The 27611-nt window shown below is 37.3% G+C and overlaps 4 protein-coding genes across 8 annotated transcripts in view; 3 read left to right on the plus strand and 1 right to left on the minus strand.

Moving 5' to 3' along the window:
- Window positions 1-6190, plus strand: part of LOC124164407 (mitochondrial fission regulator 2-like) — a 31428-nt gene extending 25238 nt beyond the window's left edge. For both annotated transcript variants that reach the window (XM_046541741.1, XM_046541734.1), the window contains exons 5-6: window positions 982-1198; window positions 5382-6190. In XM_046541741.1, the coding sequence (XP_046397697.1) occupies window positions 982-1198; window positions 5382-5402 (238 nt within the window). In that variant the 3' untranslated portion in view covers window positions 5403-6190. The remainder of the gene's footprint in view (window positions 1-981; window positions 1199-5381) is intronic.
- Window positions 6191-9328: 3138 nt separating this feature from the next.
- On the minus strand, window positions 9329-12986 carry LOC124164433 (small nuclear ribonucleoprotein Sm D1). Its single transcript, XM_046541761.1, has 4 exons — window positions 12873-12986; window positions 12524-12600; window positions 12241-12438; window positions 9329-9799 (listed from the first exon to the last, which is right to left on the minus strand). Exons 1-4 carry the CDS (start codon window positions 12884-12886, stop codon window positions 9729-9731), a joined length of 360 nt encoding a protein of 119 aa, XP_046397717.1. The 5' UTR covers window positions 12887-12986; the 3' UTR covers window positions 9329-9728.
- An 88-nt stretch (window positions 12987-13074) lies between these two features.
- Window positions 13075-20479, plus strand: LOC124164423 (programmed cell death protein 6). The gene is made up of 5 exons (XM_046541751.1): window positions 13075-13279; window positions 13368-13455; window positions 13547-13653; window positions 13741-14009; window positions 15731-20479. The coding sequence occupies exons 2-5, from the start codon at window positions 13397-13399 to the stop codon at window positions 15830-15832; spliced, it is 537 nt and encodes a 178-aa protein (XP_046397707.1). The 5' UTR covers window positions 13075-13279; window positions 13368-13396; the 3' UTR covers window positions 15833-20479.
- Window positions 20480-26689: 6210 nt separating this feature from the next.
- Window positions 26690-27611, plus strand: part of LOC124164441 (broad-complex core protein-like) — a 55154-nt gene continuing 54232 nt past the window's right edge. Inside the window, exon 1 of one of the 4 annotated variants that reach the window (XM_046541775.1) lies at window positions 26690-27344. In XM_046541775.1, the coding sequence (XP_046397731.1) occupies window positions 27174-27344 (171 nt within the window). In that variant the 5' untranslated portion in view covers window positions 26690-27173. The remainder of the gene's footprint in view (window positions 27345-27611) is intronic. The other 3 variants (XM_046541788.1, XM_046541769.1, XM_046541781.1) reach the window with 3 other exon arrangements.

The raw sequence follows: 27611 nt of genomic DNA on the forward strand, positions 1-27611 counted from the left end.
CTTGAGTGGAAGGATATCTTTCATTAGCATTCACCAGACGCTGACCCTAGAGGAAGCGTTTCTTTCCTGACATCAGCTAGAAAAAAATATTCTAAAAAATACGAGAACGCAAACACAGACCACACAGGGGCACAGAACGATAGCAGGCAGATGTGTCTCACATATATACTCACTAAAAGTACATATATGGAAGCTTAAGAGATAGGAATACCTAATGAAACATTCAGACGCATAGGGTGCGTCGCACACGCTTGAGGCATGGCAATCGGACGACACAAACGCTGTGTCGCACACGCTGAGAGAACGTCCACGGGCATTTAAAGTCACGCTTGAGGGGTTAAGGCATTATCCCCTTAAGACTTTTTAATGAGTTCAAGGGTCTCTGGTGTGGATTTCCCAAGTTTAACTCAAAACTTCACAGCATGGCATTGCTCGACTGTGCGCTCCATTCTGGCACAACGACACCACAAACAATCACAAGTCACAACAATCAACCTGCTGTCTCAACACATGCCCGTTGATGACTGAACTAAAGTGCACCTGAGTGATGGGGGGCCCCTCTATCAAGCCAACAAGTTGGACCCCCATCCACTGTTTTGTTGAGGCCACAGCGAACCAGTCCCGATACTTATTGAACGGACCCTGTAAGACTTCATTTTAAAAGTTAACTTGTATGAGATATTCGTTTTCACACATTTTTTTATGGCAGGCATTGCCATGCTCTGCATGTTATGCTTATCTTCTGTCAGACATAATCCTTTGAGTGGTGTATTGTACGTTAGCTTCTTACCCTCATGATTTGTCTTTGAATGCTAAGTATGTACCATATTTAGAAGGAGTTATTGTGATTCCTTTATTTCAATTGCCTTGAAAAACAACAAACCTCAAAAGTTATGGGATGATTTTTTTTTTTTCACTTTTAATCATTCTTATATTTTACTTGTTTTATAATCTTTGTGTATTTAATTTCTTAATCATCAGCTCACCAGGTGGCACACCTCTCCGACGTCGTCCTCTATCTCCTCCTAGAAATGACCCTGCTGCCCTCTTAGCAGCTGCCCTTCGTCGTCGCTTTGCACACATGAGACCTGATGACTCCAGTCCTGACCATAGTAAAGTAATTAATTCAAGCCCACAAAAATCTTTTGATGGCATGGAGCAATCTTCATTCACTCTTTCTCCTCAGGCAATAAATAATGTAAGCCTTTTTAAATATAGTAATAATAGATTCATACCAAGGTATATAATGCTCAAGTCACCTTATTCTAACTATTGCAAGTGTATGAAATTAGTATTATGACTAGGTATACTTCAGGATAATTTAGCCTATAAGTACATATTTTGGAAGATTTGTATAAATTATGCATTCTCATGCTTTGGACTCAATGTTCATAACAGTAAAAACATATCTTGGTTTGGTGAGACCTAGTAAGCGCATCTTTTCACCACTGTATCTGGTTTGCTTGTGGGAATGATGTTTCCCATAGAGGTACTACATATTGGTTTAAAGCACTCATTCTGACTGCTCTTAAAGAACATTAAGAAGTGTAACACCCTTATTTCAATGAAATTGGTTAGGTAGATCACTGTAGGGAAATAAATTCTGTGAAATTTTCATAGTGACCCACGAGTTAAGATACAAACAATAAAAATGTGTACAAATGCAACCCGCATGGCATTATGACATCACATTCACCATCTCCTCAATTGCTGCCGTGGGTAGAGCCACTCCTGGCCACCAGCATTTATTGGATGGCACCTTGCAAAAGTTTTATCCTTCACTTATTGGGAAGGGGCTATAAGCTGAATTCTATCGTCGTTTAGAAACTCTTTATTTTTTCCCATTACCCCCCTTGATTTGATGATATCATTCTGGGCGATTTTCTTCCTTACCTGTTTCATGAATGTGTTGTCACTGCATCATGAAGGTTGCATATCCCAAATTTCTATCTCTAATGTCTCAACTCTTGGGTCATGAGGGCATGTAAAATTTTACAGAATCTATTATCCCACTGTAATCTCCTAGCCTGCCAAGTTTCATTTACATTTCCTTAGTCCCTTAGTAACAAAAATTGTGAGCCAACATCATGATTCATGAGATTGGTACATGCTGTCATCTCTCTGTTCATCATTTGTGGTTAGTTTTGCCAATAAGTTTTGGTGTAGACGCCTACATCCCTGGTAATGAAACTGGCTATCTTCAACTGCCAAGAGGTCTGGCCAGACAAATTAGAGATATTTCTATATGTACAACAGTATTTGTATTTTATTGTTTTTTTAATATATGTAATTGCATAAGTAATTTAATTATGATACTGTCACACATTTAATTGAGTTTCATAAAATGGTCATGGGTTACACTTTAGGTGTCCCATTGAAACTTATATAGGCAAACCTTGCAATACATGATTAAGTGTGTTGAAATGCATCTTAAATTTAGTGTTAAGCTTTATTTATGGTCCGAAAAATGCTGAGGAGACACCGCCTAGATTCCCTCATACAAGTTTGCACTGCCAAAAGGATTTTCTATGGTTTCTCCTTTGTTTTAACTCTTATCACCCTTGGACATCTATGATCCACAACCTTTTCAGTTTATTTTTTCTTGATTTCCCTTTTCATGGACTCATTTTCTATGTAGCCCTATTTAGTTTCTAGACATGTTCATAATGTTCTCGCCATGTTTTTAATCGTTTAAAAATTTTTCAGTGGAAAAAAACTCAGGGAAGCCACCTTTCTGGGACATCTGGAAAGTCTTGGATTTTATGGGGAAATAAAAAGTAAATTTGGGAAAATTATCTTTCCTGCATAAATCAAAAATTGAATTTTTATCTTCTTCATGAGCATGGATATATCTCCAATGTTTGAACGTTCAGTAATTCAGCTGCTTTTTTCATTTTCACAAAGCACCTCCTATAATATTTTTTTTAAATTTGGGAATGTAAATATTTTTTATCAATTTTCATCAAAATCTGGAATGTCATTGGTCAACTCCAGTCTGAAGTGCTGTGAAATAACCCTATACAGTAAAACCTCTTTACATCGTAATGGAGGGGACCAAAATTTGGGCAATTTGATGTATGGAGGTTCACTATAGAGAGGTTTTAGTGGTAGGCACCATTTTTTCATATCCTTGGGAAATGAAAGGTGCTACTGTCTTTTTAATCATTAAATAACTATATTTAAACATATATGCATGCATAAGTGAACATATATTTACAGTTATACATTAGGAAAAGGATTACACAAAGGTAAAGTAACTAGTTAAAGAGGCCTTTTTAGAAAATAAATTAGTTATTGGTTTTGCTTAAAATTTTTTTCAAACTCTTTCGAAATAATGTTTTCAATTACATGAGCACTTTTTAATGTCATTTTCACTATAAATAAATCACTAGCTGTTTTCGTTAATGCCTTTTAACCTAAGAAACTATTCAATTTACTAATAGTGTTCGGAGGAAAGTACAATAGTTTTATATTTCTCAACATAATTTCTTCATCCTCGTATTTCACTGCCTGAGTGTTTTAATTGTGCAGCCTAGATAGACAGTTTCTTATGTTTTTCCTTGGTTGTTTAAAATAGATGTCAGGGTGAATGATGGCTTTCCAAAGGTCACTGCTACATCTTCCTTCTGCCAGCCCTCGTTGATGGCTAGAGAAATAGCTAATTATGTGGTAATGTCAAGTAGTCGCCTTCTTTTATTTCTCGAATCCATCATCAGCCTATGATTAATTAAGTAATTTTTATATTTTATGGGCAATAATTGAAAATACTCCTGATAATATCTTTTAGAGAACTGATTTATCATTCTTATAACATGTGACTTGTTAAAAATTATAAAAATATAAATAAACATGTGACTACTGCAAAAAATAGACAAGAAATTGAGCACAATTTTGAAAATTTCATTGAATTCTCTCTCTCCAAAATATAATGCAAGTAGTGTTCCGAAGAAAAAATCTGTCAGGGGCACACAAAAATGCTAGGTCTGCGAAAGGACGTGATTTCCCGGCGAGAATGCTGGGCGAACTACTTTAGAATGCGGCGGCGAGGGTAAGAAATTTCATTGCCCTACCGCATATCAGCTAATTAGCTGTCTCCTTCACCTAACATTGTCGCGCATGGATTGATGTTCGTTCAGTATTGCTAGAAAATGACATTTCGGACTCCCGATGGAAGAGTCAGATTTTGCGGCATAAATACGCAGGCAAGACATATGTCGCTAAGCGCAATAAATTATGAACTACGATCGTTCACGAAAGCATCGAAAAAATTACCAAGGCGGTAGTAAGAAAGTGCTACACCGGGAAATGTGGGAATGAAATAATTGCAAAATTGTATTTGATTTATTTCGAGTCGCAGTATATTCATGAAATATTTTCATCTTAGAAGCAGAAGTAGCAATGCGGTCAAGTAATTCTGTCTCCATGGATGGGAGTGAAGTTGGTTGAAATATTTCCGCCAGCAAGTGATTATAAGCTGCGCTGGTCACCTCTTTTATTAACTGAACATTGTATGTAGGCACTTACAAGAAAATAAAGCCATAAGTAAATGAAAGCGATTGCTATCCTAAGATTTTGACCATGATTTGAGAGAAAACAATGTCTTCTGTCATCATCATCATTAACTGCCACTTAATATGATTAGGAGAGTTGGATGCCTTTTTCTTATTTACTGCTAGGTATGCTCTCATATGGAACAAAATGGACCAAACTAATGGTTAACGTGAAAATTATTAAAGGTGTATAAGAAAAAAATAAGCGTGAAACATTTATCACTGATAATGTCATTCCATGTTCGTTATTGCGGCTGCATTGATGGTCTCTAGTTGTCTCGGTACGAAATGCGGAGGTAGTTAGGCCGTCTCGGGGGTGTCTCGTTGCTATGATATATAGAGGTTTTATGATATAAAGAGGTTCACTATAGAGAGGTTTGCCTATAAATTTACATGTAAAACTGACGGGACCAGAGGGTTGGTATGATGTATAGAGGTTTTCGATGTAGAGAGGTTCACTACATAGAGGTTTTACTGTATTAAAAAAAAACTGCAATTTATAAATAAGCAGTTAAGCAAGAGACATTACTATCACTTGCTGACATCCAATGAGTTGCTGCTGATTCTCTTTGTTCCTCTTCTCTCCACTTCTTATTGAGGCTACTCCCAGCACTTCCTGTGTCACTACCAGTATTTGAGCTGTAACCACAGCTGAACAAAATCTCAGTCTCATACCAGCCAAATGGCACATTACTTTATATTTTTATGCTAAACTCAATGCATATGTTCTTCTTTATCATGCTTTGTCATCTAGCCACATTTCTGTTTAACATAATTGCTTCATTTTGTTAATTAACCAATCTTATGTATGTGTTTTACTTACTTTTTCAGCTTGGAACATTGAAAATTTAACACTGTCTTAATGGCTTATCAAGAGTTGCCCACAGTTCATCCAGCCATCATATATTCGTCCAGGGACTGAAGTGCAATGAAAGGTGATCTCTTTCTTGTTTGGAGAATAATAAATATTGTTTAATGACTTGTTATATATATCACCTGTATAGTGCCTTTTTGGACTTTGGAGTTTGTTTACAACTTACAACTTGTTGCCTAAAATATTTTTGCATGGCTAAGAAATTCCTTGAAACTTTGTTCATATTGTATCTACAGTTTTGTAATGTTGCAAAATAATGTATGAAATTCTGTTTTTAACTTCCCAAATTGTGAAAGTCATGCTATATTTTTTTCAAGGGAAATATAATGCATTGACTATCATTTGTGATTCCTAGCTCTTTAATTATTTATAGAGGACTTAATTTCTAAAATATCTTCACTTCTCCATGTGATACTAATGATGACTGATGTTTTAGTGTTTCACTTTTAATGTGCCTGTGCATGTTGAAAAATATTAACGATGCACAAAGTAAGAATGTTTTTACCAAAAAATTATCTTGAAGTACACATTTTGCTTATGAAATGTGGTGATATTACTGTTATTTAAAAGTTGTACTACTGAGTCTACATTTAGACCTCAAATGATACTGACGATGGTAACATTCTGTTATTGATCCTCAAGTACACCCAATCAGAAGATGTGCATTCAGACTATAATTAGCATATCATGGAGTGTTAAGACTGGAAAATGTGGACTTGAAGTTGAATTCATAATCACTTTATAAAATAAATTAGTTTATATTAAATGTATATTTTTTCTTGTGGAATCCCAAGTCATAAGATGTTCATGTTATTTATAAATACCCACAAATTTTTACGTCTTCTAAATATGAAATTTTTTTCGTGCATAATGTAATGGAGTTCTTCTATGAACACTTTAAAGATGATGATCTCTGCATTTTTCTCTTGTTCTCACTGTGTCCATTGGTTTTTGTTGACAACTGTTTGATCCACATTGGAGTCTGCATCTTCAGGTCGAAGGTGATGAAACGTGGAAATCTATCACCTTACATTAATCTTTTCATCCAGGTACTGCTCTTTCAGCGACTGGTGGTTGTCCATCTCTTATTGCTGGCTTTTCATTTGTTAGTGGTTGGAGAACCCTTTTCCATGTATTGTGAAGGTGCTAACCTTGATCTCTGATGAGGGTAGTATTTGCTCTCATTTGCTATTAATTTGGAGTCTTCAACGAGTTATATCATATCCATATTTGCTCCATGAATGCTCAACAACCGATATAGCCAACAGTTGATGCTGCTTGTTCTTTGTGGCCCTTTGATGTTCCTGCATTCAGACTGTCATCAATCAGTATTCCTTGCCTATGTTCTTTCCCACATGAGCATTGCACTTGATATACTCTTTTGTCAAGGTCCTGTGGGATTTTGTCCTTTGGTGTGCATCTGCTATTTTTGCAACAGTGGAAATGTGTTACGATGTCTCATGTACCCAATTCGAAGGAGATCTTGGCGTATGTTTATCGCTCCTGCTGGTCTTCTTCCTCGGAAATCCTTTTTAGGTCCGATTCTCCTGACCAGCAATTCATTAAGATGTTTCTTCTGTGCAGCTAGTGACTTAGCATCTGAGATGGTATTGTTGCGATGTACCAGTGTTGCCACCAGGAAAATTTTCTGCATCGGGTGGTGATGCAGGGAAGTGTCCAGGTAGTGGTCATTGTATATCTGCTTTCTGTGAACAGCATGTCCAAGGTGCCCTTTGCTTTTCATTTTCACCAAGACATCCAGGAAGGGAAGTTGACCATTGTGTTCCATATCAATCGTGAATTTGATGGCATGGTGATATGCTGTAGTAATCTCTGCAGTTCTTCAGTGCATAGGGCCAAATAATGAACGCATCGTCCACATGTCTCACGTAAAGTGATGGTTTTTACCTGTACTGTCCAATGTCCTTTTTGTCATGAAATCCTCCGTGAAGAGGTTCTGTACTACTGAATTAGTGGGGAGCTCATGGCTGCCCTCTTAAACTGTAAATCACCTGTTAAGGAAAATCTTCCAAGATTCCTTCAGGTATCGTTGGTTAATATCCACCGATCCTTGTTTAAGGGCATTTGTAAACAGAGACTTCATCGAAGCTGCTATGATGTTGTTCGTAATGGAGACTCCCATGAGAATGCTAATGAAGTGGTTTCAGTTCATTGCCAACTAACCACCCCCAAAAATTCCATACCAAAATGCCACCATTCAGTAACCTTTCTCCTCCAAAGGAATGAATAGCTCGCCTCTTTCTCTGTAATGCTGCTGTAATCTCCCCTCCCCACGTTCCTCTAGGGAGACTTCCCTCACCCATTCCAGTCCTCAATGGATCCCGCACTCCTAACCGAAAGCTCATGTTTTTCTGATCGAACATGAACCAGTGGTCTTCAAAAAGCCCAACTATTCTCCCAAGCCAATGGAAGAAGTACAAAAATTCCTGCAATAACTAATCTGGTTTTTGATTTCTCTCTCTTTCACTCACCTCACACGTGTAAATATAGGGCCATACACCATCCTCGCTGTACATATAGTCAGCTATCTTATACCTTACCATGGCTGAAGGATTCAGACTTGCTAAAAATTAGTATATTTCAGGAAGTTAAAAGAATTTCAAGAAGTATTTAACCAAAATATTTTAAAGCATTTTATATTCCTAAATAAAAAGTGGTAGCTGTTTTTAAGTTGTTGTAATTCAAAAGTATTCTATTTCAAATGGCTTTTCTAATATCGTCTGTCTCATCCCTTTCATTTCGTTGCTGGCTGATTGCTCAACCTGCCCCAAAATCTTAAATTACTCTACTCCATCTTCTGAAATTGAAAAGAACTTGCTCAAAAGCATTATTGTGTCCACCACTACTTCCAGCTGGGGCACTTCATGCTTTTGCTGGGCTCATCTCTCTTTTCATCGCCCACATTGAGCATCTCCACCAAATTTTGGGATCCTCATTCAGCATTATCATCAATACTCATATACTCTTCCAAAGATAACTCTTCAATGTTGAATAATTGAGTCACTTCACCCCATTCCTCCTCTGGCTATGGATCATCTAGGGCAGGGGTCTCCAATTCACTAGGCCACGACGGCCACATTCCAAGTTCTGAATCGCCCCGCGGGCTGGGTAGCAAATTTGCTGATTACTGAAGTATGCAATATTCAATACTTAAATGAGTGCACGGGTTGGATGAAAGCCTTATGCAGGCCGGATCTCAGGCCCCGTCCCACGGGCCGTATTTTGGAGACCCCTGATCTAGGGTTGTCTTTCTCTCAAGGAATACCTGCCCCCCGAAGCAATTTGAGATTGCATTTCCATTGACTCCATCTCAAGCAATACACAGATGCTGAATGGCTTTCAGGATATTGTTCTGCTGATTATGCCTTTGCTTTGTTCATGACACCTTAAGCAGGTGATCCTCAAAGTCACCTTGAAGAAATGGAAAGAATAGATGCAACATCTGATATGCTATGAGAGATTGGAGGGTGAGGATGAATCCTCCACATCAATGGTGAGCATGGATCTTTGTTCAGAATCAATGCCAGGAGCTATTTTGGCCCAAGACTTGGAGAATGAAGCTCAAGGGACGTGAGTCATTCGGTAATCCACTGAACCACGGCATTCAACCCACCAGATTGGATTTTCATTTTTCAAAATCAAATATTTTGTTGAAAAGTGAAATTAATTCCTACACATACAACTGAAGTCAAGTTTTAATGGTCCCTTCAGTTTTGAAAGAGTGAATGTTACAGTATGTACTATGCTGTTGACATAAATATCAAATTACGTCAACTACTAGTCACCAGTATATGTAAATGAAACCTACCTTGAGCACTTTTATCACCAATACTGCTTATCTACTGAGACAATCATAATTTTCATGTCAAGAGAACTCAAATAATTTTTGTGAATTTCAAAGATTTATTTATGAAACTTTAAACCAGCTGGACATTCTTGAATTGTAAATCACAATCACAACATTTAAGGTACTTCGAAAACCTAATTTAATGGAAATAAAATGTCTTGAGGTTCTCAAAAGACTGCTGCACTTCCATTCAAGAGTCTTGGTTTGTAAAGAACACTTCATTGTAATATGGAATTCAACAGAAAATTACAGACTGCTTTCACTCAAAAGCAAGGTCTCTTACAGGAACAGGAAGTCAAAAATTCAGAATACACTTGACACTAAGATGTTACCCTCTTCAAATAAGAGACCAAAACGGAAAACATTTGTGAACACCATATTAAGGAAACTTTCCTTAACCACTTCATAGTTTGTACCACATAAACACTGTCCTTCACTATCGACGTCCTCGCCCTCTTCCTCTGCCTCTACCCCTCCCCCTGCCTCTTCCACGCCCCCTGCCAGCCCCTGAAGAGGAAATTAACGAAAAAAAAAACATTAATTTCAGATGAATATGAAATGCATTGGAAAACCGAATAAGAATTACAATTTTCATTTAATAACCTGCTAGAAAAATCCCAGCCCTCAAGTAAAAACAACTTAAAAAAAAAAACAGAAATAAAAAACGAACTACTGTACACACTCGTTATTACGAAGTTCACGGGACTGTAAAACCGGAGGTTCATAATAACGAAATTCATATGAACGTTTCTTTTAGGTATCGTTGAAAAAAAAAAACTATATAATAAACGCGGTTAAATTACGCCAAAATATATATGAACAGGAAAATTCATTCCAGTTTCTCAACAGAAGAATTTGGCGTGATGCAATCGAGGGTTGATATCTTCCCGATTACAGTAAGTCCGATGTACAAACTAGATGCGTTCCAAGACCTTGTTCCTAAGTTGATAAACCTACAGTCCGTGCAGAGTTGTTCGTAAACGGGCAGAATGGTCTCGGTCAGGGTAGGGGGCAAGGTCGCCAGGTAAGAAAGGGAAACGCCAACAAAGAGTTCCATGAAGGAAGGAGCCGGAAGGGACGACGAGCTTGAAGGACCCTGAATCACTTGTTCTGGTGATTCGAAGAAAGGGCTTCTTTTGGTGGTTCAGGCTTGTTTCAGTGCTTCATGTGCATGTGACAACGTTGTATGACTAGGCAAGGGTGTGAGGTGCGTTAGGGGGACAGCGATTGGCTGTAAACCGTGCTGGTGCAGGGTTTTCCGCCCCTCCTATTGTGCCGTCATCGGACAACTCTTGCCAGCCAGACTGTATGCAAGGAATCGAGGAGTATGGTTATCCAGCAGAATGCAACACTGCATTACACTTATGCCCTAACCATGGCCCTTATATACTGGTTACTAATCTCCGGCTCTGGAGTGTTGCCTGAGATTCCGCTTTCACCCCTCAAAGCCCTCCCCTCAAACACAACTACGGGCACAGTGTGCTGTCACTAGGGGAAATATGGAACTAACTGCACTGTCGGCGGCGGTATATGCTTTCGACAGCGCAGTTAGTTCCATATTTCCCCTAGTGACAGCGCACTGTGCCCATAGTTGTGTTTGAGGGGAGGCGTGTGAGGGGTGGAAGCAGAATCTCAGGCAACACTCCCGAGTCGGAATATGTCGGGAGATTAGCAACCAGTATATAAGGACCATGGCCCTAACTCACTATTGTGATGAAATGATCTAGCAGGGTGTGTTATGCACCATGGGGAGCTGAAAAAATAGCTCCCCGTTGTGACAAAGAATGGGCAAATGGGCTGAACAGTTCCTAAATCACACCGAATTCGATGATACTTTGTTCAGATTGTGCCCACGGTGAGAGTTCCTCTATGCCACACACTCATAGCATTGGCCAAATCGAAAGGCGCCAAGTTCAAAATTTGAAAATTTTGAATGCTTATATCCCTGAAAATTAGTAAATAGAATGTGCGTAGGAAGAGGAATAACTGTACATCCAATTTACGAGTGGTTATAAGTGGGTCACCATGACTCCACAGGAATGAAGCTAATTATATGATATTGCGTGTAAACTGAATAAAGAATCATAATTGACGCACTTGGGCACAGTACGCAAGACGAACTTAAATGTGGCATGATTATTAAAACTTAGCGTACTGAATATCCACATAAATGCCATTGCTTATGGGTGGAACTTCATAATAATGTTTCTCATACTATAGCTTGGATAGGCTTTTTCGTCGGGACCAACGATTTGCTTCGTAATAATGCTGCTCATATTAACGTGAGAGTACTGTTAGTAAATTTTTGTGTACATGTCCTTCCATTCATGGAATTGTCATGTCATTGATGTCCAATTGACATGTCCTGGGATGAGAATTCTACCTAAATTTTTATTTTAGCTGTATATGCCCCTAGCACATAAGTTGAAATTTAGAACAAATATGCAGAGCACCATGCTTGAAAATGTTAGTAAAATTGGACATTGCAATATTTGCACTAGATTCCATCATTCAGTGGAAATAATGTAATGTCTAATTCCACTTATATTAAGAACTTCCACCACATCGTGCCTCATATCATACAATATATGCTTGAAACTGGTTTACGCAAAAAAAAAGAAGAAACTTTTGATATATATTTTGAATTGTTTTATACAAGGGATGGGAAAACAACTGAAGAGTTAAAAAAATAATGATTAACAAGAAGTGGCCATTTCATGCATAAAAATGCACAAGTTTTTATAACATTTTCTGCTAGTTATGGAATAAAAAATCAAGCTCCTAAAATAATTGCTGGCGGCTAAATTATTAATTAAAATTTACCAATGACAACATTAGCACAACTTTTGATATATGAAGAAACAAAGGGCTTTGATCATACTTAATAACAATAATCGGTATAAAATGAAGGCCAAACGCGAGTGTAACATATGAGAACAAGTGGATACCTCTAGCGGCTTCCTTCTTCTTAGCTTTAGCCTTGGGTGTATCATCGATTAGAAGAGTTTCCAACGGCAAAGAGTCAGGAAGAATAAAGTATCTTATGTTATTTCCCCGGATACTTAAAGTTTCCAGCTGAACGGGATCTCTGTTTTTAATGGTCATCTTTACAGCTTTTAGGTGTGTATTCATAGCTACATCAACCCCTGTAAATTGAAAACAAACATTAAAGCAAGGGCTAGAGTAATGGCATGGAAAAACTCATGCAATAAACGATAACGACCCACATACCTGTAATCGTACCGTGGACTTGTGTCCCATTTTTTAATTCGATAGTGACCGTTTCATGGCTGAGCCGCATGAGAAACCTGTAACATACAAGGGTCCAAATGATTACATACACTAAAGACTTAAGAGTCAACCTAGGGCACACAATTAAAACGGCAGTTGTATAAGATCCTACTACGCAGAAATAAATTCAGAAAACAACCTAATGAAAGGTGCAATGACTAAAAACTCCGCTGTTAGAAAAATGAGCAACGGTGAACTGTGAAATAATTTAACTACCGATTGCAATAGTATGACTAAATTATTGCCAAGATAGGGTGAAACTAACACCATTTAATGAAATAAGACTCACCGAACGAGTTTCATTCTGAAAAACTATATTTTTACGACGTCGCTTGACCATTCACAACACAATACTTCAAAATGGAGTCAAGCGCATGAAGCGGCAGCCGGTTGCGGAAGTGGAACATACTATTCAATTGTTTGGTTCAAAGGTTCACAGGTGCTCCGGTTCTACATTCGGGATTTCGGGGCGTGACAGTCGAGAAGGACGTGACGCGGTTGACGCAAGTTGTACTTGTCCTTTCATTTCTGCTACAAATTTGTCTAATACGTCCTGTCTTAGTTAGTGAACGTGTAGATTACGAGGGAGATAAAGGACCTAACGGGATTTTCGAATTGATTACTATTATTGGGTACCTAAAATTGTAATCTCTGTTTCTAGTTTTGTCAGCAAGGAGCGGCCTTAGGGTCTTTACAGTATGTATGCGTTTGCATGATGTCGTGTTGTGTCATGTGACAGCTTATTTTTATATTCGGTAATTATGAATGTATTTTTATATTATAGGGAATATTTTTCCTTAATTTCCAATTTCTATGGCTCAATTTGCATCAACTTTGCCCAGCAGAGAGTTTCTATGGGATATTTTTCAACGGTAAGTGGCCGGAGTAAGAATTGTATTTTCTGTGTCTCTCGCTATTACTATTATTATTTAATTGTGTCATTTATTTTACATCACGTCAAAGAGTCGACAAGGATCGTAGTGGATACATATCTGCTGATGAGCTGCAACTGGCACTTTCTAATGGTACATGGTCACCCTTTAATCCGGAGACAGTCAGGCTCATGATAGGTAAATATTATGCGCTTGCTTTTTTGATGAAGGTAAAAACTTACAATATTCATATGAATTATAATGTAAATTTTAATTAAATTGTAGGAATGTTTGATAAACAGAGTAGAGGGACTGTCAGCTTCGAAGACTTTGGAGCCTTGTGGAAGTACGTTACCGACTGGCAGAACTGTTTTAGAAGTTTTGATCGTGATAATTCTGGTAACATAGACCAAAATGAATTGAAGACTGCCCTCACAACGTTTGGTTATCGTCTCTCCGATCAAATTGTTGGTCTCTTAGTAAGAAAGTATGATAGAGTTGGAAGAGGAACAATATTTTTCGACGATTTTATTCAGTGTTGTATCGTCCTTCATGTAAGTTTCAACTTTATTATATATTTTATAAGAAGTCAGTTTTTACTTATGTTCGAAGTTTACTCGTAAAAGTGACTCAAGTGGTGTACAAGACAACTGGTGTGCATGTTAAGAGGAAAGACTCGTTAAAGCTCATTTTATACATTCCACATTATTAAAATTATAAAATTTTCACTGCAGCAGATCATTCTCCTTGAGAATGTGCTAATCAGAAAACAATGCCACTTGGGTTTTATCATCATTTAACATTAGTTCTTTGTTGCCACACCATGTTTGCATCTATTTCATTATGTGTTTACTGGCGTCAATTAACACGCTCACGTTTTTACTTGTTGATAAAATGGTTACATAATATGCATGCATAATACACTTATTATTCGAAGTTAAAATTTTATTGGGTTAATAATTGCGATTAATGTCAAAAAAAAGCAAAGGACCCAACACTGACCCCTGTGGTAAACCTTTTTCGATTGTTGTCTGACGTTATACTGCCATCAGTGTTCACTGTCTCTGAGGAAGTAAGTTGTGTCCTGTGAATATGTATAATGGTTCATGCAAGTGAAGAGGTTGTAAAGGGAAGAATGGAAGGTGTTTTCACCGTATTAAATATCAAAGCTGGATCCTATGTATGGCTAATTTTGAGGCCACAATCCCCATTGAAGTTGTCTTTGCATCCTTACCTCCAATGCCTTATGCATCAGCAAGGGATTGAAAAATTTTATATTTGCGGTTGCGCTTGTTTTTTTTTAGTTTATAGTGTATCCCAAGGTTTTATGATCTCTTAATGATGATGTAAGGGGTCGACCAAGTAGCATGTCCTTGTCCTCAATCATGAGGCATATTCTGCCTTTTAATATTTTCAGTGCAATGTCCCACTGGGGGAGCACACCCGACTTCCTCTCCTTTTGGAGGCTAATTTTACTCTTCTATCCATTTGGTGTCTGCTGCCATGTAGCAAAACAAGCAGCTATCATGAAACTTAAGACAATTATCGAATGGTCATAAGGGGTGCACCCGAAAATTACAAACATAGCCGGAGTGGCCGGCAAACAATTTTACTAGTAAATTAAAATATGTACTTCATTGATTTTAGCCTGAAAAAAATTAATAAAGGGTGTTGTTTTCTCATCACAAGTCTTGGCTCATCATTTGGAGGTATCAGGGAGGCTGGGATTAGTGTGCACACTTTTTTCAGTATTCTCTATCCATTCTATCTCATTATTCATTCTTAATAATCAGATTAAGCATGGTGCATGTTGGGTGCCTTAAACTATCTTATGTTTTCATTTAATCAATTGCATTGATTTCTACTGCTTGTACATGTAACTGGTCTATCATTTTAAGACACTATGCTCTAAGTCAGAATACCTGGGTGATAAAATGAAGACTTTTTTTTAATTTGAAGAACTTTAATTTAATTTAAAACTATGTATTACTAAGTAGTGAATGAAAAGCTATGCCATGGTAATAGAAATATTTGATTGGAATACATTACTTTTATAGACTAGAGGTAAAAATTTCATGGTGAATTGTTTATTACTTTTTGAGCTATGAATTTTTAACTTGTGCCCTGCACTCTGAAAGTTGAATTAGTACCACTTTCCACACCAAAATCCCTAAGCTGTGACCTATCATATCATCTTAATTGGAGTACTTATAAATGACATATTGACATACTTATTTTGTAGTGTATAATGGTATTTAATTTTTATTCTTTTCAGACACTGACATCTTCATTTCGCCAATATGATACTGATCAAGATGGGTTTATAACAATACACTATGAACAGTTCCTCAGTATGGTATTCAGTTTGAAAATTTGAATCATGTGAATGCTTTGAATCTCAGGTTTTTAAGTGTTCAGACATTTTTATCCTAAAAACTAAGTGCTATGAATATTTCCCTGGATCATCTTGTTCTGAATTCAAAGGAAGTTTTAAATGGTGACACAAATCTTACACTGTGGACATAATTCTGATTCCGGGGTTTTTTGATATTTAAAGATTTTCATGCCTAAACATAGTTTGCATGTGTTTCCATCTTTAAACTTTGAATTTGATTTGGTTGTATAATAATTCTTATCACTGAAAGGCAGTACGTATATTTATGTTAATGCCTTGTGGCTCAAATTTTCTCAGACATGGTTAAAGTATTTCTACGTGTATATATTTGTACTAAGAAGAAAGCCCCTCAACATCAATTTTTTTGTTTATTGTAGAAAGATATATCCCTGTGTTGGTTCCAAGATAAATTGAGTGCTATTTCACATAGAATGTATGTAATAGCCATTTAAATTGGCCATACGTAAATCTTCGACCCATTTCCTCTTCTTCGTTATTTTTCATTCCCATTTCAGTGCAGTTGTGGGGACAGGGGTGTAACACCAACCTGAATTGAGGGGAGATTAACTGGGAAAAAATCTGTTACCTAAGGAGGGGGGAAGTAGAAGTTGTGAGGAAAGCTTGAAAAACTGTGGAATCATTCTTAGTGAAAGAGGTGGGTAATTTCATCATCTTAATTTGAATCTTTGCTAAGCATTGAAAGTCAGAGTGGAGTTGGTAGGAATGAAGGCACAAATAATTTTTGCAAATCAGACAGTGTGCTTCAAAAAGTGAGCCACATTCCTTTATGTGTATGGCGGGTTTTGCAAAGAGGAGGCATGTTTCCCTTAACTGCCCCCATTGTTTGCCCCTGTACCGAATTGATAAATATTCTTATTTAATTGTACTCTAGATCTCTGCATTCAAATGGGTCTACCTATAATTTATTCACAACGCAATCTGATTTTAGGAATTTTTATGCATGCTAATTGTTTCCACAAATTTACTCCACCTGCTGGTAAGATTACTTGTATTCTACACCAGTGTCCTTAAGGTAGGCATAATCATGGAACCATAGGGGCCATACTACCCAGTAGTGGTCACAGAAAAAACTGAAGGGGGAGGGGTACAAAAGATATCTTGAGCTACCTTTACTAGTATCATAATAAAAAAATAATGTAGTCATATACAAAGTTTAAGAAAGTTAAATTTACATTGATTATACACATATACAAGACAATACCACCGTATGCATCCGCCACTGATACTACCTGAAAGGAATCTCAGATGGATTGATGAATGAAGGAATCTGAATCACACCATATGTCCCTCAACTTGTCCAAAAAAGTGTCAGAAAGATTCTGATAGATAAGGGTACACCTTTGACAACAACAAACATGACTTAAGAATGTCTTCTACAACAACATATGCAGTTAATAGGGAGTATGGTTACCCTAATGGCCAAACATCAGATCTGCTGACCTCGCTGGCCAGTCCATGCGATGAATGTGTTCCCCTTACAGAAATTCATCCACCAGAGCAGTGTGGTGCGGTCAAGCATTATTGTCCATTTAGAGGAAATCTGGACCAATTGTGCCTCTGAAGAGTTGAACATGTGGTCTCAGCATCTCAGAGCGGTAACAGTGTTCTTCAGACTACTCATGAAGATATTCAGGTCCATACACCCATAAAAATCAAATTGGTCCTGTTCCACAATGTTCCTGTGGTTGTATTGGGTACCCAGTTCTCTCCAGATGAATGTTCGGTGGGAATCGTTCTGCAAACTGATGTGGGATTCATCTCTGAAGTACACATGCCACCATTCGTTCAAGGTGCAGTTTCGACGTTGACAGCTCTGCAGTAAACAGGCCTGTCTCCATGCTGGAATGAGTGGGGTGTACACTGCTGAATGTCTGGCAAACACACCTGTTGTTCTCAGCCTCCAGTACAAGACCAGGAAACGGCAACCACTTAGGTGACAATTGTCTTGCAGTTGCACTCCAATTTTGTTGGTCGGTGAAGGTTAGATATCGGTCCTGCTGTGGGATGGTTACTTTTGGGAAACCTATCACTGGCCTACAAATAACATCTCTTGTGTCTCGAATTTTCCACCAAAGCCTGGAAATGGTGCATTTTAGGATTCTACAACTTTGGTCTGTCTGGCCTGCTTCCAGGCAGCTGAGTATTCTGTCCTGCAAAATGGGGTGGAATGGTGTTGTTGTGCCATTAGCTACACTCTTCACACTATAACAGGGCAAACGCGACTGAAGGAATATGGAGCTCGGGCAATAGATGTGTTTGCCTTGCAGTTACACTCCTAGTCAAAGCAGTGAATATTCCTTTCCTGTACGAAGCAAATACTTAAGATAAATAATTGCTTACGTCGTGCAATTTGAGGTCTTATTTCCTGTTTTCCTGCTTATTCGTAACTTATGCTTTACTTTAGGACACTAGTGTGTAATAACTTGTAATGATTGAATTTTCGTATATTACTTAATTTAGTCTTACTTATTATAGTTATGGAATGAAATGTTCTGGTGTTAATGGTTTACTCCTTTTCTTGACTGTCAATATTTCATTTCACCTCAACCAAATTCATATTGCAAATTGTTCTGTGGGATAGCAATACAGGTCTATTTTATATGTTATTTATTCTTACTTATGTTCAGGTGCTCAAGGGTGGTTTTAAAGTCTTCCAAATACATAGAAATGAAGAGATATTTCTCAGCAAAATTAAAAGGTAAATGGAATTTTGAGAGGTGGAGGATTCATATCAAAACGTTAATTAAACCAGATATTGAAACTGAAACTTCTTATTTTACTGTTGACTGTTATTTCATTTATAATTAGTCATTGACTGCCCACAAATTTGTTGTTAAGTTGTATTGTTGGTTGAATATTACTAAGTAGGTATAGTTATAGGCAACTGTTTTTGGCACACATTGAATCCTGAAAGATAATACCTCCCTAAAGGGAACTTCCCCATTCTAAAGCACAGTTGTGGTAATTGCAATTAAAATTAGTCGAGATGGATTGCCTAAGAAAGGCACACTGATATTAATAGCAATCAATACTAAATCAGCCATTCATTTTACCTATTAGCGGCATTTACATAGAAACTACTAATTAGTGTTTCTACCAAAGTTGGTCACATTCTACAGAATGCTGTTCTTCACATTCCACTTAAGTGACACTGTTGTTTCTGAAAATTATACAAAAATATATTGTACATATTGAAGAGTAAGTTAAAACACCTAAAAATCTATTTATTTAAAGTTTCCAAGTAGGCTTCCGCAGAGATTATGATGATATCTGGTGATTTTTCCGGGTATTCTTCCGTGTTTATCCATTTTGTAGGACGATTTTTTTGTCCTACAAAATGGATAAAAGTCTTTTGCTTGGATTTGCATCTAGGATTTTATACTGAGGAACCATATGTTAATGGTTGAATTTTCATTCAATATATCTCTTTTCTAGTACAGGAATTGTTTATGTTCCTCCATATCATTTTCTATGAAGGCATGCATATTTAATTTGCATTCGTTTATGTACACAATTACTATGTGCCTTTAGTTGCACAGTAAGAGGAATTGTAGGATGTATGATGCTTTCATAGTATAGCATTACTTTTACAAGAAAAGGATGTTTTTGTGCTCTGCCATGCTTAGGTGGATTTAAGGGGTGGGGGCACGCACCCCCCACCCTCCCCTGACGCTAAAAAATAGACAAGATTTTAAATACGGTTATCATTACCTTCATTTTATTTTGTTTATTATGGAGCCCCAATAATTTTATTTGACATTAATAACTTTCATATCAAAATAAAGACAATATTTTCTAAAGTAATCGTTGTACATACTATTTTGTTTTTAATCTCAAGTATGAGAAGACCTGTCAGACCCTTGTGCCCCCCCTCCCAGAAAAAAATCCTGGATCCACCCCTGCTGTCATGTGCTTGGGTGTCAATTCAGCAGTGGGGGATACTTAACTCCCCGGAAGATAATTTTAGTGGCATAATATGATTGTGCCATCTCGTACTCAATTGGTGGACTGTGGGGTTATTATGTAAAGGCAAGGTCCCATGGGTATTGGAGAGATGTTGCCCTTTGTGATTTGTATTTCTTTATTTCGGAGAGGTTTCATGGCAGAAACGCTTGTTGCTCTGGAAATCTTAACTTCACATATTGCTTGAAATTTTGTTAGGTTTGCTCTACGTTCTCACAGATTACAGGGGGGATGGAAACTATTCTATACTTCCATAGCCGTTTATGTTATCCTGAATACTTACCGTCATCTGGAATCATTTGCCTTAAATTTTAGGTCCATGGTGTAACTTAATGTGTACCAATTAAAAATATGATTGGAAGAAAGATGTGATTTTATTGGTTATTTTAATTACTAAGCGGGAGATATTTATCTGTCAATTGTTATAATTTTTGAGGGATATTAATGGAATTAATGATTGGTCTTCCATTTTTTGTATTAATAGTGCTATTTCTATTAATTACCTGAACATGTCACTGTATGACCTTCTGGTGGCCATGCGATATAAAATTAGCCATAATCACTTTGAATGTTTACTGCTATATTCATGTCAATGCTGTGTATCTCTTTAAGGTTAAACTAGAGATCAATTATATGTTAACAATACTGTGGGTCTTTATTTAGCTATGATAGGTGTTCCTGATAATCATGGCCATTTGGAAAATTGAGAAATTTATCAATAAGTATCTCATGTAATTACAGAAGTGACTATCTTACTTCATCATCATGGATATCATAAGTGATATGACTCCCTATCCATTCCTCTCCATGTTTAAATTCATCCCCCTTTCTGTTACTGACAGTATTTATGTGGTCAAAATGCCTCATTACATACAGATGAGCAGTTTACTCAGAAGACATAATGATTTGCTAGGTTTTCTCGCGATTGAAAAATGATATTTCTAAATTTGAAGTAAAAAAATTATTATCCACATGTACAGGGGTGCAGCTAGGAATTAGGGGTGTGGGGGGGTTTAGGTGCAACTAATACTTGGGGTATGGAATACCTGCTAGGGTAAGCTGGATGTGGGAGATTAATAAATTGTGGAATTTTAAGATAAATGGTTCTAATTATTGAATTTTACGGCTTTCTGAGCAATATTTTATTCATCCTTATACTATTATATTAGTAATACCAATCCAATTAAGTAAAACGGATTAAACTTTTTAGAAATCTATGAGCTCTGGGGGGGGGGGGGTTTATCCCCCAAACCCCCCCCTCACTGCGCCACTGCATATGTATGAAATGGAAACCAGAAGATATGAATGGTTCGTTTAATGGAAATAAATACTTTTACTAATCACTTTTTTTAGTAAAGCATCGTAAATATTGTAGTGAAAATGGTAATTGATAAGTTTGGATAAAAACAAACCCATATTCAGACTACACAAAACAAAGTGTAGAAATAAGACCAGTCTTAATCCTTTTACTGCCTCTGGGCCGATAAATGTCGGCCATTGCTGGTTGAGCGAAAACTGCCAGGGGCTGATTTATCAGCCCGACTTATTTGAATTTTTTTTGTGATTGTGGCCTTTTCAATGGCTGTAATTTAAGTAAACCCTCATAATCTATGTATGGTTATAAGATATAAATATATCTCAGTATTGGGGAAAAATCTAGATGTATTACATAAAAGTAAATAGCTGAAAATTTTGTAAACCTGAAATGTTGCAAATTCCGGAAAATAGCCTTGGCAGTCTTCGCACATCCCACCTGATATGGGCTGGGAGTAAAAGGGTTAAGTATGACCATGGCTACTCACAGTACATACATATCAAAGTGTAGATTTGCCACAACACCTCATTGCAAACACATCAAGGCCAGGAAATGATGAAATACCCTGCCTACCAAAATAGGCAGTGCAAAATTCAGATGCCTTCAAATATGCACATGCTTATACATGTAGATTTCAAAATACAAAATTGTTGAAATACAGACATACCAAGCATATGCCTTGGAGCGTATGGTCATGTAAGGTTCAGATGAAGGGATTATAAGGGCCCCACAGGGACGACCGCAGGGGTTGGGTCCAGCAGTCAAGCAGTTGTCACTACTTCATTTAGGTTCGAGATACATAAATTTGCTCATAATTTATTCATAGAAAATTGATCTAAAAAACCAGAGGAACAGCTATTTGATGAGGATAATTATCAAGGCTATCACAAGCAGCTAACTGTATGTTGTTTATTTTAAAAAGTAGAAATTATGGTGGAAGCAGTCAGATTTCTCAGGTCCTACCACATACTGGATTCTATTGTCATGGGAGGTTAGAGTGAAGGAGTTGGGGAGGGTGGCAACTGGCTAACTGAGAAGTGGCCTCTGAGTAGCCATCGCTTGCCAAAGAAACTAATTTGAACTATGTATTTAAATCCAGCATTTTCTCTTACCAGAAAATTTCACTTCTACTTGCTGCTCTAATTGGAAACTTCCTCTAAATTGATCATAAAAATAATTCAAAAACCTAGTGAAGTAGGAGTCAGATGAAATTGTTTACCCAAGAGATTGTTTTATTAGAAAGATCATTTTAATTTACTATCTTCCCACCTTGTTAGGATCATAAATATATTCCAGTCAAGGAGAGTTACTTAATGGAGGGTGATGCTTTTATGTGGAAGTTACCAAAATAACTGATATACTTCATTTGCAGATTCAAAATAACAAGCCAGTGTAATATAAAAGTGGGAGTTATTTGAGTAAATATTGCCCAAGCCCTTTTCACTAAGTCCTCTTTATTCTACTATTATGGGTGATTTTCTGACACTTGCTTAAGTCCTTTCCCTGCGTATATTTCGTTGATGGTGGCACCACTGTAAGGTGGGCCCCTAAAGACATGGACCCCCATGGCTAGGGGTCATTTGACCTCTAAAATGTTTTTTGGAATAGAACGCCTCATGTTCAGCCAATATTCGGTTTTATCGTATAAATTGTGAAATCAGTTCATTAAAAATAATTTTTTACATTATTTAATGTTACTTATAATGTCAGGATTTATTAGCAAATATTTTTTAAAACCATGAATTAAACCATATTTTTAGTCAATAGCAAATCTAATCATGAAAATGCATGCGCTCAGTACAAGGTTTGTGTTTAATATTTTAACAATAGTCAGAATGGGCTCGCAGTATTTGCTTAATTTTTTTAAATTATCAGGCACTTTGTTGTAAATCTCAGACAGACAGTAATTTTTTCAGTGCTATTTCCACTAAATATTTTTTTTTATTGTAGGCATATTACATCGGAAGATTTATTGGTGCAATTCGGTGATATATAGCACCTTTTTCTTTTTTGTACCAGTGAGGATGTGGCTATTGGATTTGAAGAAGTGTAAATAAAGTGATACATTCTATCTCCACGTTTACTCCCTTTTTGTTTTTATTATGAAATAGGATGATTTCTGATTTTCTTGTATTCATTTCGGAAATATTGTTGTCTTAGTTCATGTTGCTGAGTAAAAGTACATTTTTGTTCATTTTTATCTGATACTGTGTAATTGTATGGCCTAAGGTGTTTTTGAACGTATGGATTACAATTTCGTGCCTCCTGCCCCTTGTTCCTACAAGAGAAATTTCCCTTTTAAAATTTTCCGCTAGCTGGAATAATGGAAAATAATTGTTACAAGTTACATTTAATCCTGAATTCTTGTTTTTTTTCGGTCACTTTAATAACTTTATATTTCCCAAATGCCTGATTTGATGGCCTATCTTCATCTTTGCCACAATATGGAAATGCATTTAGGCAGCATTTTGATTTCACATCTGGCAAAACCCAGTACTTGATTTCAAATTTGTCTTGTTTATTTGGCATATGTGTAATGCTTAAAAGGGCAGCTTCTTTTCATTGGTTGTTTCACTGGAGTCGCCATTGGATTCACTATCTTGGACTTCGAAACTGGAATTGTTGCTTCCAACTCCTGCAGATGATGATGGATTGGACAGATGGTCTTTGGACTGATGTTTCCGATTCACTTCTAGACTGATCTTCTTCCAACTCCTGCAAAGCAGCAAGAACACTCTCTGGTGTATGATACTCCCTAGCAGCTATTAGCATGGCAATGGTTCTCTTCTCTTGATATCTTTCTTGACTTCTTACTTTCTTCCTCAACTCACTACTGACATGCATGCAAAAAAATCTACAAACGAAATTGAAATACGGCAGACTCTTCTCCAGCTGTTTTAGAGGGATAGAGAACTGGAGAGTATTTCAAATACCTACATAGGAAAGCACGAAAATTTCACAAGTAATGCTAATTGCCGATCTAAAGGCAGGGCCTCAACCGCCAACCGGGTGCTGATTCGTATCTTCCAAGAACTCGCTGTAATGTTTCTTCTCCATCCTACCTGTGGATTCCAAGGGTAGGATTTACAATACAATTTTACAGTCCACCCAATTCCTTCGCTCACTAAAGGAGAATTTTGCCCCGGGGCACAACACAGGAGTCTGCCCACCCCAAACCCCAACAGGGTCAGGCGGCACTACAGTTGCTACAGTAGAACACCCGGCAAAGGGGTAAGGCCAAGTGATAATTCCATCAGGCCAGAAAAATGAAACAGTAATCCTAAACATGATGTGGCGTTGATGAAAAATAATATCTCTGAAAATACGAGCCCTGAACCTTGGATAGTGACAACACTCATAGGGTACGTGTGATTTTCTTGTGTGAGTAATACAAAAATAAAAAATAATACAAAATAAAGATCACAGATAAATCGTAGAATAAAGATTAATGCAGTTATAAAAAATATAACAGCATTAATTTCACGCACAGCAACGATTGAGAACGTTTTATTTCCCTTTGCTGCCTGTAAAATATCAAAAGGTTGAGTACAAAATGTCACTATGCCTAGGTTTTGAAATACCAGGGGGAGCCCATGGGACGAAACCGGCATCGAGCTGGGTACTTGTTGGTTCAAAATCAAGCAAATCATCTACCACACTAGCCTATTGGTGATTTTATAACATACATGACACAAAAGAGCCCACGGGCAAGAAAAAAATAGAAAATAGGGTGAAAACAAGTTGTGGGTCAAATGACCCCCGGCTGTCCTTCTAGGTATAACCTGTCATAAAAATTAAAAACAAAATATTATACTTGAATTTACGCTAATTTATCAAAATACAGACAAAATGAAAGTGAAAAAGTTTCAAAATTAAAAAAATCTTTTAATACGAGAAAAATTACTTCGAATTCTGAAAAATGGGTCAAATGACCCCTGCCATCCTTCTGGTGCTAATGATTCACGATAGGATCTATGTATTTAAGTCTATTTATAAATCCTGTTCTCTTCCTAATCCTTCCTCACCTAAAATCAGTCCCTGTAGTGGGCTCACAATTAACTACATTAACAATTGATAATCCTGAGCACCGTTAGCATGGTACTAATATATCATATAATATATCGATATATTAGTATCATGACCGTTAGTATAAGTGTTCTAGTTTCTACATTCTCAGGCTTTCCTCTTTCACAGTAGCAAATTAGAACTGTCTTCACAAAATCTTGAGGCCAAGACCACTATACATCACACAGCTCTTTACGAAACAATTTTCTTCTGAAAATCTCGTCCTTCAAATTGACCTGTATTCTTTGAGAAGCTCAGATATGTTACTGTTCACTCCCACCACTTTCTTCGCTACTTATCGTGATGACTTTTTAAAATCCTTGTTCCTATGTTGTCCTCATCCACCATACTCTCTTCCTGGCTGCTCAACCTCAGCAGTATTTACTGACTGCCATACAGATCTAAATATTCCATATCTTCAATTATTCTCAACCTATTTCTGTTCAGTTAATATTTTCCAATTCTTATTCATAGTTTTTGCCATGACGAATGACCTTTTGCTTCCCACTAATCATTTAATCCCGGTCAAGGCGAATGATTTTTTCCCTGTGGATTTTTCGCACAATTGTGCATTGCGGGTGACTCCCGTAAAGTTATCACCGTGGCTAGTCCCGGTATACTTAAATTCCAATTAAGTAAAATGGATTAAACTTAAAAATTTCTCTGAGCTGTAGGGGAGGGGGGGGTTATCCCCCAAAACCCTCCCTCGCTACGCCACTGGCTGCAATCATCATGATATCTGAACTTTTTTTGTGATTGTGAGCTTTTTCCTGCATCAAATATCCACTTCTTTCTCCTCCAAGTTGTTCCTCGTTTTTATTCAATATTCAATCTTGCCTCTGTGGACAGGAGAGTACTGGTTAAGCTCCTTTGCCCATTGATTGTTATAGTGCAGTGGGGAAAAGGGGTAGAGGGCTTATAGTTGACTTGTGTTACGGCCAAGGTAACACAACTTATAGCGGTACTACCCGCTAACCCTTTGAAAATGGCTTTCAATATTATGGCAAACTTGGATCCCCAACAAGTGGAATTCTTCCATTAAAAAATAAGCGCTCTAGAAGTAGGGGCTAAATACAAGCCTAGCTGATAAGAATTCATTCACGCAACTCATAAAAGTGAAATACAACAGTGAGGAGCTGTAACATGATCAAATAAGGATGAAACGGTAATACGCCACTAATCACAGCTGATTTCTCGGAAATGCACACAACGGAAAGTACTGTTTTGCCGATGCACATTAACACGGAAGGACAAGTGCCTTCCAAGTCAACATCATGATCACGATGTATTACTGGCCCTCACCACCTAGCTAGATGCATGAGTACATCATTCAAGGAAGTATTACGAAAAGAACCCTATCACCACCTTGTCGATGTGCGACACCCATTACAGACGTACAATCGATATCAAGAGCACTCCTTCCCTCATATCTAAAAATAACACCTTTGCATCGGTGACTTGAGTGAGATCAGAAACAGTCAAATTTAAGACTCTATGGGACTTAATCTTCCGGTGTTACCAAGTGTGTATCATAAATAGTTGTCAATTATTTTCTGTGATGTGTTTACATATCAATAATTTCCTCTGGATTCGAGTAAATAATCTCTCAATTGCGATTTTGTGTTCGTTTGCATTTATGTATATCCTGCTGCTGTAATGACGTCACGTTAAATTTTACGGGCGTCATACTCCGAGATTGGGTCGGTCTATCTATAAAAAAAGAAGGCAACTCAAGTAAATAGAAGGCATCGTTAAATGTTAAACAAGGACTTTCCGATGCTGTTTTAAAATATTCAGCGGATTGTCGGGGTGGCAGCGATTTCGGTATTTTGGAAGCGTGTGAAATATCGGTTTATAATGGCGGGTTTTTAGTGTAAACTGAAAGTTATCCAAGTCGTCGAGGGGACCCCAATCTCCGTGCTAAATTCAGCGCTGAGTCGTGGAGATATACTTTTAGATATGGATGTCCAACAATTCTGCCTACGGTGGAATAATCACCAGCCGAATTTTGTATCAGTATTTACCAATTTATTGAACAGTGAGTCGTTGGTTGATGTGACATTGGCAGCTGAAGGAAGACAACTTCGGGCCCATAGGGTTGTCCTCTCTGCATGCAGCTCATATTTTCAGGTAATTTTTGAATTAACATAGAAACTTTAATTGTAATACGGAATATGCCCTTCGGTAGAATTTTCATATGTTTGACGAATAATTGTCATTTATTGATTTATTCCTTCGTGATGTAGTAGTATGTAAATTTGGCAGACTTGAGAAAAACGGCGTATGCATTACATAAACCCCCGAGAATACATTATAATCTGGAAAATAGCTTACATTTGTGTATTTTTTCTAATCTTTCATTCGAATTAATGCTTATTAGTGGTCGTGAGTTATTGT

Source organism: Ischnura elegans, chromosome 1 (assembly GCF_921293095.1).
Source record: "Ischnura elegans chromosome 1, ioIscEleg1.1, whole genome shotgun sequence".
In the NCBI taxonomy this organism is placed as follows: Eukaryota; Metazoa; Arthropoda; class Insecta; order Odonata; family Coenagrionidae; genus Ischnura; species Ischnura elegans.

What these genes read in the sequence shown, in the direction of transcription:
- LOC124164433 (XM_046541761.1), bottom strand. An exon ending in AGTCCACGGTACGATTACAG is followed by an intron (nt 12,439 to 12,523) that starts GTATGTGGGTCG and finishes TTCAATTTACAG; the next exon opens with GGGTTGATGTAGCTATGAAT. An exon ending in GAAGAAGGAAGCCGCTAGAG is followed by an intron (nt 9,800 to 12,240) that starts GTATCCACTTGT and finishes TTTCCTCTTCAG; the next exon opens with GGGCTGGCAGGGGGCGTGGA.
- LOC124164423 (XM_046541751.1), top strand. Translation starts at nt 13,397, where the DNA reads ATGGCTCAATTTGCATCAACTTTGCCCAGCAGAGAGTTTCTATGGGAT. An exon ending in GACAGTCAGGCTCATGATAG is followed by an intron (nt 13,654 to 13,740) that starts GTAAATATTATG and finishes ATTAAATTGTAG; the next exon opens with GAATGTTTGATAAACAGAGT. An exon ending in AGTGTTGTATCGTCCTTCAT is followed by an intron (nt 14,010 to 15,730) that starts GTAAGTTTCAAC and finishes TATTCTTTTCAG; the next exon opens with ACACTGACATCTTCATTTCG.